The sequence below is a fragment of the Juglans microcarpa x Juglans regia genome, chromosome 5S (genome assembly GCF_004785595.1).
Source record: "Juglans microcarpa x Juglans regia isolate MS1-56 chromosome 5S, Jm3101_v1.0, whole genome shotgun sequence".
Classification (NCBI taxonomy): domain Eukaryota; kingdom Viridiplantae; phylum Streptophyta; class Magnoliopsida; order Fagales; family Juglandaceae; genus Juglans; species Juglans microcarpa x Juglans regia.
The window spans coordinates 30,106,082-30,114,761 of record NC_054603.1 but is presented as its reverse complement, the minus strand read 5'-3'; the positions used below and the strand labels follow the sequence as shown (position 1 = coordinate 30,114,761).

The following is an 8,680-nucleotide window of genomic DNA, read 5'->3' as shown; positions in this document are numbered from 1 at the left end:
AGCTGCTGACATGCACTCCACACCAAAACCAACAAAACTTGTTTGTAGCCATGACACTGATTGACAGTTCTAGACCCAACAACAATACATTACAAACTTCAATGGCTACAACTAGTCTCTGCCCTCTGATATGGGTAAACCCCCAAAGAAGGTATGATTTAGAAGATCATCATTGCACAAGATTCAAGTTGGTTATCTCCTTGCTTCCCAGTTAACATCAAACACCAGCAAGTTGCATCACAGAATAGCCAGCATGTTAAATGGAAATAAAATGCCAAGAGTGAAAGACTAATGTAACATTATTGGACAAGTAGTATCCTAATCCCAGCATGTTCTAGAAAAAATCCATAGATTAGTAGCAGTTTGGAGATGAAAAAAGCGAATTTGTGAATCATACAATAAACAGTGACAATAGGAAGAATAATTTCAGAAAATTTCGAGGTTCAGAAACAACTTAAACATAGGAGTAAAGTAACATTATCAGCCATTGCTAGAACTCATCGATTTCAATCTTGACAATTTCATCGTTCTCGAACCGATCTTTCTTGGGTGGAGACGGAGGAACCGGTACCCTTGGTGGTCCTCTCCCTTTATTCTTGCCATGTGGCCTCGCCTGATTACAGTTTCAACAAAAAGAAAAAAAAAAATTGAAATCAAGTTTTTTTAAAAGCTACAAAATTCAAAGCAGAATAGTATGATTAAACAATGATTAGTAAAGAAGCATACATTGCCAAAGGAGTGATTGAAACGTTTTCCTCTGGCCGTTTTCTTATCGCCTCTTCCGCAGTAAACTAAACGGGTAGAAAGAAAACATTAGAGAGAGAGAGAGAGAGAGAGAGAGAGAGAGAGAGAGAGAGAGAGAGAGATTGATAATTGGTTACCTGAAAAGCCAGGAGGAGCAGCCGAAATTGAGAGAGAAGAAGCCGAAGAGGAGAAGAGCGGTACGCCTAGGGTTTCGGATTTTGAGAAAGAAGTTCGAGACGAGAGAATAAGTGAATGGGTAAAGGTAGGAGCAGCTCCGAGTACGAGAGACGCCATGGCTGAGCACCAGAGAGAGAGAGAAGGGGGGGGATAAGGTTGGTTCTGTGGGCGCTTAGCTCTTGAGACTGCTGTAAAATGAAGTATTGTCTTGCACTGGGCTTGTGCTCGTCATGGCCCAATACACATGGGCCTAGCTGATGAATTTTACTTCTATCCATTTATCCAGTAGATCTAGATCCAGTCCTTGTCCTTGTTGCGCTTAGAAAAAAATGTTATTTATCTTTATATTTTTTTAATATTTAGAACAATTTTTACTTATCTATCAATCATTTACATGGCCCTAAAAGAATACTATTTATTAAAGTCTCGTTTGTTTTTTTAGATGAATTGAGATTAAAGTTAAAAATTAAATAAAATATTATTAAAATATATTTTTTTAATATTATTTTTTTTTAAGATTTGAAAGTTAAATTATTTATTTTATTTTATGAAAATTTAAGAAAATTGTAATAATTAGATGAGTTGAGAGGAATTGTGAAAACAAACGAGACAGTTATGTTTAGATAATGAGAGTACTTGATCACTACTATTTCTTATTATTTTTTACTTATTTTTTACTATTATTTATTATTTTTTACTATTATTCAATATTCTATAATTATTATTTTTTTATTACTATTTGTAAATATTTTCAAAATTAGTCAGCAAAGGGGAAGAGAAAAAAGCATTGTTCCCAACGCCCCGAAACTTTAGAGAAGCCCAATAAAATGGAACCCGAGGAGTCCACAAGAACATGGAAAATTATAACTGACTGCTCGTGGATTTTTATTTTTATTTATTAGTAATTATCAATGAATTTATATATCTTTTTACTAATATTTTAAAAAATATTTGAAATAAAAAAATACAAATACAATATAGGGCACGTCAAGCAACGTACACACTGAATGACATAATAACAGTGTCCTAAGAACATTATTACAACTTGCAGTGTCTGGGTTTAGAAGTGGAAAAATAATATTTACAGAGTGCGCAAACTCCAAATAATCGTTTTGAAAAAAAAAATGAGTAAATGATTCAAATGAAAAAAATTAATTTTTTTAATTGTAGACCCTAATATTTTTCAAAGCGATTACGCGATATTTACACACTTTACGACTATATATTAGATTACTCTTTTAGTAAACAAATTTTGAGTTTTTTTGTAAATATATTTAGATAATTTATTTACATATGACGAATATGTTACAAAGATTCAAGAAAAATGCTTAGTATTACGAAAAAATTTCTCTAATCTTTTTAAATACTTAAAACATTTTTATTTCTGCTCAAAAAAATAATCCCTTGATAAAGTTGAAGATTAGATTGGCCCATGAGAAACAAAGGAAGCCACGGTCAAACTCTGAAAACGGCTATTCAAATAAGTACATTTCCAGCCCTTCTCAACACATCAATCAATGAAAATTAATATTATTATTTTTGAGACTTAAAAATATTGAATTATTTATTATATTTTATATAAAAATTTAAAAAAATTGTGCCTAACTGTCTCAAATTTTTAATTTTTTTTTTCTAATTGACAGAAGTAATTATACCGCAATTTCTTAATTTTTGTTTTTTTTTTTTTTATTGACCGTTGTAATTATACCGAAGTTTTTATTGGGATACCTTAGCCGTCTTCAGCCGTCAAAAAAAAAGACTGAACTGGCCCATACCATTGCGATATTTGTAAGATGGGAAATATATAGATAGGCATTTTATAATATATCCCAACAGTTAAAAAGGGAATGCTACAACTGAGAAGACAAGAATACCATTTTATAATATATCCCAACAGTTAAAAAGGGCAACAAAGAGATAAGAAGCAAAAGAAACAAACAAAAAAAACACCTAAACATATATATATGTATATATATAATATGATTAATTAACCTATGCTTTGATAGCGATAGCAAGAGGATCATCATCACAAACATACACTTTTACAAACTAATTTAAGAATATATATATATATATATATATATATATATAAAAGGAAAATCCAGCACACATCACCACATGTAGGGGAAATATTACTACTTCCCCTTGTATGATACAAAAAAAGGAGAGGGAGAGAGAGAGAGAGAGAGAGCTCAGTGGTGAGAGGCTGGTGCCGGTGGTGGAGGCTTGCACTGATAGCATTTGGCAAAGAGGCCAAAAGTGTCAACTTGCCTGACAAAGTTGGTCACACTGGCCCATCCACCAAACCCAAAACCAATCACCAGAACCCACACCACCACAAATGTATTGAGCACATACATTCCAGTCCAGCTTGGTAAAAATAAGGGAGGCTTCTCTGCAGCATTCTGCACAAACAGTGAAATATCAACAAAGATAATCTCAACTTCAATCACAATATTCAAATACCCCACTGGACTTTCCTCAAAGACAGATAGATCTTGACAGAAAAAGAAGACGCCAGATGAGATTATTCTACCATCAAACTAATTTAAGAGGTTGGTCATGACTTTCTTTGACAGATTGATTATGGAGGCTATGGTCCAAACTGAATTATTGAAAACAAGTTAGTCAAGTCAGCCAGCTCATCTTTAGATATAATATATATATATATATATATATATATAGTACAATACTCCGACTACAGCTTATAACTAAAACGAAAGCGACATGCCACCTATTTCATGTCTTTCTAGTAATATATCCAAATCAGAGCAATAAATGCTTTTGTACACAGGCTGCACACTCTTGCAACCATGGAATGTGGGAATGCCCATCAAATAGGGTGCTCATCAGAGATGACAATTTGTGTTCATGAGAACATGTTTGTGTCATATCCAACTCTATGAAATGATGTCAATTTTATCATCATCCCAGATACAGAGACTATATATAATATTTAAAGCCATTTTCAGATAAGAGTGTGGCCTAGTGGAGAAGGTGTAAAAAGTGAGTGAAAGTCTAAAGAAATCAAAGATATGGTAAAAAGATGTTTTATTTATACCTGTCGAGCAGAGGCTTTTCTGTAGGTGAGCATATGGGCTAAAGCAGGAATAATGTAGACGGTGAAGCTAACCAAAAGAGCCCCAACAGCAGAGTTAATAGGTCCAAAGAATGGGAATATTATTGCCAAGAACCATATGGGTATAACCACTGGTAGCCTTGCTAGTGCCCTTAAACATACGCTTTTTGTATCGTGCATCCCTATCACCTTCTCCCACACAAAGTACAGCGGCGTACATGCGAATCCAAATGTTATAAACTGCACCCGTTTCATTAAAAAAAAAAAAAAACACAAAAAATATTGGAGAATGTCAGATTCTGGTCAATCTCAATATATATTTTACTAAGTCGTATGGTTATGTAATAGAACCTGATGGATAAGCATCAAGATAACAGCGGCATCACGGAAGCCAGATTTGGGTAGGAGAGAGAAGGCATTGGAATGATTGAGGAGCTGATCTCCAAAAGCCCAATAAACCGCAGACGCTGAGGGAATGGTTAGTGTGAAAACATATAAGGTTGCTATCAGGTATATGTACTTGAATTTCTGGGGCTTCCACATAGCGTGCATGATTTCCCTGAAACATTTATTTTCCTCAATCAGTTTTGGCTCTCGTAAATCTAGGATGGCTTAGCAATAATCATCAACGTTAATCGCCAAAACAGCTATTAAATGCTCATGTGAAAACTTGGGAACACTTGTTAAGACTCTAATTGCTACATTTGAAATATTTGTTATACAATGACACGGCAGTTATTTTACGGATAAGAGCACTAGCATTGACTTAGTCAAATGTTAGTTCATTTTAAAAATTTGTAAAAATAGAGATGAAATTATCTACATTGAAATAGTCAAATTCTAGTGGCTTCAACTATGAACTACAGTATTTCTAAGTGTTTCTTCATACTTGAATATGTATTATTCATCTTTAAAAGTAAGATTTTATTCTAAAATATCAGACCCAACTGCTTTAATATTTCTCGCGATTATTCTAAAAGGTGTTTGTTATACAATAGTTTAAGTAATATCTAGCAATTATTAACTTATGGTTAGTGTAGGAAATTTTTTTAAAATAATATTATTATTTTGACTAATCTAATGTAGGGTCATGGCTTGAATGGTTTTGGATTTATGAAAAACATGTACTATTAGCTATTTTGGAGATATAACTTTGATGTGGGTAATGCTAATGCTCTAAAGACAAAGAGACTAAACCTTGTATGGCTACAAAAAGATCTCAAATTCATCTCATCTATTCATTATAATTTTTTCAAATTATCACATAAAATATAAGAAACAAATTAATTTTTTCAAATTCTAAAACAATAATAATATTCTAACAATATTTTATTTAACTTTTAACTCATTTCAACTTACTATCCAATCCCGACCTAACTTAGGAATATAGTTTACTTTTTGTTAAAAACTAAAATGCATTTGATTAAACTAGAAAGTAAGACATTTTACAGCGCATTTTGCCTAGAGAAAAGGAGCGAGGGGTAATGTTTCCGGGCAAACAAAAGTAGATTGCATGATTTTTGTAATATATAAATATGTCTCGCTCTCGCCAACACCGAGATGGCCGGCAAAAGCTGCAGACAGAAGCCGTGTAGAAACACAAGTAAAAGAAGAGTAAAGAGGATGATATGACGGGAAAAATATTGGCTTACACAGTGACAGCATGGCCTCCGAACGTGTAGAGTATGTTGGTGGCTCCGGTGAAGTATAGCACTAGTTTTTTTGGAGCGGAATGTTCCACATTCGCTACCTGCAATAACCTCAGATTTATGTTACTGAAAGACAGTCGAAAGGGATGAGACATAAGGGTACCTCGGTCTTATATATTTACCTGCCCATGAACAAAAGCAGCTATGGTCAAGTACCAAGCTGTATAGGTGGTCATTCCAAGACCGAGAAAAGACCAAATCCGGTAGTTATGAAATGAAGGTATGAACACTGTAGTAGCACAACAAGCACCAAAAATATAGGTCCAAGTCCGTTTGTCCAAATTATCGTTGATGTAGTATATGTTACTGTGCTCATCAGGAAAAAACAAATATTAATTAGTTTATATCCAACAAAACCCAGATCAGATTCTAACCGAAAGAGCGAGAGAAAATTTTGACTAAAGATCTTACCTTGCACAGGCTATAAGCTGTATCACAGAGCCGAATACAAGGAAAGTGCAGTTGAAAGCAAGCCCCACTGCTTTCCAGTAAGGACCCAGTAGGCCATCAAGCACTTCAAACCACTGCAATCGAAAGCAGTGAGCTTTTTTTAAGTATATAGTTGGACTAAAGGGTTTGGCTACAGTAATCTGAATTTTTATTTCTTCCCCTAGCTAGCTGTTTTTAGTTGATTAGGAATAAGTGGTGCTGATGCTTCAGAGAAGCAAAACCAACCTGTATCACATGGTTCTTGAAGCTGACATTTTCTTTCTCCTTCCGGCTTCTGTACTCTATATAGAGTACGCTAATCAGATAAGCCGTCCAGCTTCCCATGATTCCATAGAATAACTGAAGCAGGATCCCCGATAGCATACCCAGTTGAGAGAACGAGTAAGGTAGCGTTAAGAGGACTTGAGCAACCTGCACACAAATTTAGTTATCCGTTTAAAACAAGTATCAGAATGTTAAAAATCAGTGCTCTCTATAGTTTTTCGTAATTGTTTTTGCTGATGCGTTTACTTGGTTGGATGCGCAACTGAACCAGGCGTCCCAGACGGAGCCACCATGCCAGAGCATGCTCTTGACGCTAAACAAAGAATGCTCTTCCGCAACCTCTTCATCTTTTCCCTCCTGCTCTGTCTCACTAATGTTGGGGACTATGGCTTCCTCTGCTTGCCTCTGAGGCAACATTGTCTCCGTTTTTCTCCGAAGGCAACGTCGAAATCCCGGTAGATCTGAAACATATAAAAGACAGTAAATGAGACAAATATCTACAATCTAACGCAGCCCCCGAAAATGAAAGCCAATAAGACCCCAGATCCAAACTATCAGAAAAACTCCTTCCGCACTTAAAACAAGGAAAAAAACATTATCTTCCACACAGTCCAAAACAGATGAAGGGAAAAAAAAAAGAAAGAAAAGAAATAAAGCGAACGAAACTTGAAAATTAGCAAAGGAGCAGAGTCGTAACATGTTTCTCACGAACAAGACTGCAGAGAGAAAACCAAAAAGGAAACGCAAACTCAGTAGCACTTTCAACTTCCTTCCTCGAGAGGTCTCTTTCGCTAGAGGATTAAGTAACCACAGATCTGTGTTCCACACAAAATGGCAGTATTATCACCTTTTGGCCTTGTTTTCAGAATGACAAAATTAGCGGCTTCAGAGGAAGAACGAGTGGAGGTTGGTGGTACGGTTGAAGGAAGGGCAATAAGAATTCTTCATCCCAAGATTTCGCAGCGGGAGAGAGAGCCTTAAATGCGTCGAAATAATGGGGGCAAAATCTGGGTCTCTCCGCGTTCCTTTAATTAGAAATTTAGAACCAAACTCAGCTGAGTCAGCTCAGTAAAAGCTCCGCTTTCAATGCGCCACCAAATTGTACAGAGAAATGGCAGTGCGGAACCCCCAAAGACGGCGAGACCTCAAAAGCAGAAAAAATCTCTGCAGCTGTTTCGAAGGTGTTTGCGGATGATGAAGAAAGAGACCCTTTTTTATTCTATTCAAAGTTCAAACCCATCTCTCTCTCTATATATATAAACAATACCAAAACGTTTACAGAGAATACCAAAAATACAATAAATTGTTTGCCTTTCCTTCCCCTCTGTAATTCTCTCTCTCCCCCTCCCTTAAAAAGAGAAAAAGGAAAAGGTTAGAGAGACGAATTCCCTGAATTCCAAATTCCGATTCGAGTGTGCTAGTCTCCGTTTGGTGAGAAAGCAGTTGAGTAGAGTAGAGCAAAGTGAGTGAGACGTTGTTCTCATCAGCGAGGACCCAATAATGCCACGGACATCCTTTTTATAGCCTCCAGAAACCCGTTCAACGTTTGATGTTGCTGTCGACGTTGAAGTTATCTATTACTAAATAGTGTTTTATAGATTCCTTAAGATGGGTTTAAACTATGCATGAAGATAGGATAAGATGAGTTTAATTTTTTTATAAAAAATTAATAAATTTTATTAATAATTAATTTGAGATGAATTGAAATTTAAACATATCTTTTTTTTTTTTTTTTTTTTATAAAAAGATCACATTTTATTTATAAAAGAGGACATATAAATATGACTTAAAAAAGTCAATTACAAAAGATAATAGCTCCCCAGCATACTACCGTGGTTGATATGGTCTAGTTCAGACGACAGATCTCTAAAGACCTAAATCTAAGGGATCTGTCGTGCACATCTCTATCCCCGACAAAAAAATAGTAACCAGGTGACAAAACCCATATCCTGACTAAGCGGAGTAGGGTACACCAACCCTATACACTGCCAAAGCAGAGAGGGGACATCATACCGTTCGGACCAAGGTCCGAAGGGACAATTTTTTTTTTTTAAAAGACAAACAGGACACGAAATAAATTACAAAGAAAAACTACTAAAAGAAAAGGACAATGCTCCAAGTGGCTGCGGTGGCGCGACACGCGCCACCCTGGAAGAAAACTGTCAACTGATCTTGGAGGTTCCGAACTCACAGGCCCCACTGGAGCCGCGCGTCGCGAGGGCAGAGGCCTCCTGGCGGCACGAGAAAGCTACTCACC

At 35.8% G+C, this 8,680-nt stretch overlaps 2 protein-coding genes across 4 annotated transcripts; both read right to left on the bottom strand.

The window, feature by feature from the left end:
* Positions 1-332: 332 nt before the first annotated feature.
* On the bottom strand, positions 333-1,109 carry LOC121268585 (30S ribosomal protein S31, chloroplastic). Its single transcript, XM_041172909.1, has 3 exons — positions 882-1,109; positions 727-791; positions 333-613 (listed from the first exon to the last, which is right to left on the bottom strand). The coding sequence occupies exons 1-3, from the start codon at positions 1,036-1,038 to the stop codon at positions 491-493; spliced, it is 345 nt and encodes a 114-aa protein (XP_041028843.1). The 5' UTR covers positions 1,039-1,109; the 3' UTR covers positions 333-490.
* A 1,852-nt stretch (positions 1,110-2,961) lies between these two features.
* On the bottom strand, positions 2,962-7,926 carry LOC121267956 (auxin transporter-like protein 2). Of its 3 annotated transcripts, none has more exons than XM_041172053.1 (9): positions 7,121-7,925; positions 6,670-6,884; positions 6,385-6,570; positions 6,121-6,233; positions 5,832-6,015; positions 5,653-5,750; positions 4,352-4,559; positions 3,983-4,240; positions 2,962-3,326 (listed from the first exon to the last, which is right to left on the bottom strand). In XM_041172053.1, exons 2-9 carry the CDS (start codon positions 6,838-6,840, stop codon positions 3,114-3,116), a joined length of 1,431 nt encoding a protein of 476 aa, XP_041027987.1. In that variant the 5' UTR covers positions 6,841-6,884; positions 7,121-7,925; the 3' UTR covers positions 2,962-3,113. The 3 variants fall into 3 exon arrangements, 2 of the variants coding, with proteins under 2 accessions (XP_041027987.1, XP_041027988.1); XM_041172054.1 differs by having other exon boundaries at positions 7,271-7,925; XR_005941095.1 differs by lacking the exon at positions 2,962-3,326 and adding an exon at positions 3,350-3,839 and having other exon boundaries at positions 3,878-4,240; positions 7,121-7,926.
* Positions 7,927-8,680: the final 754 nt, after the last annotated feature.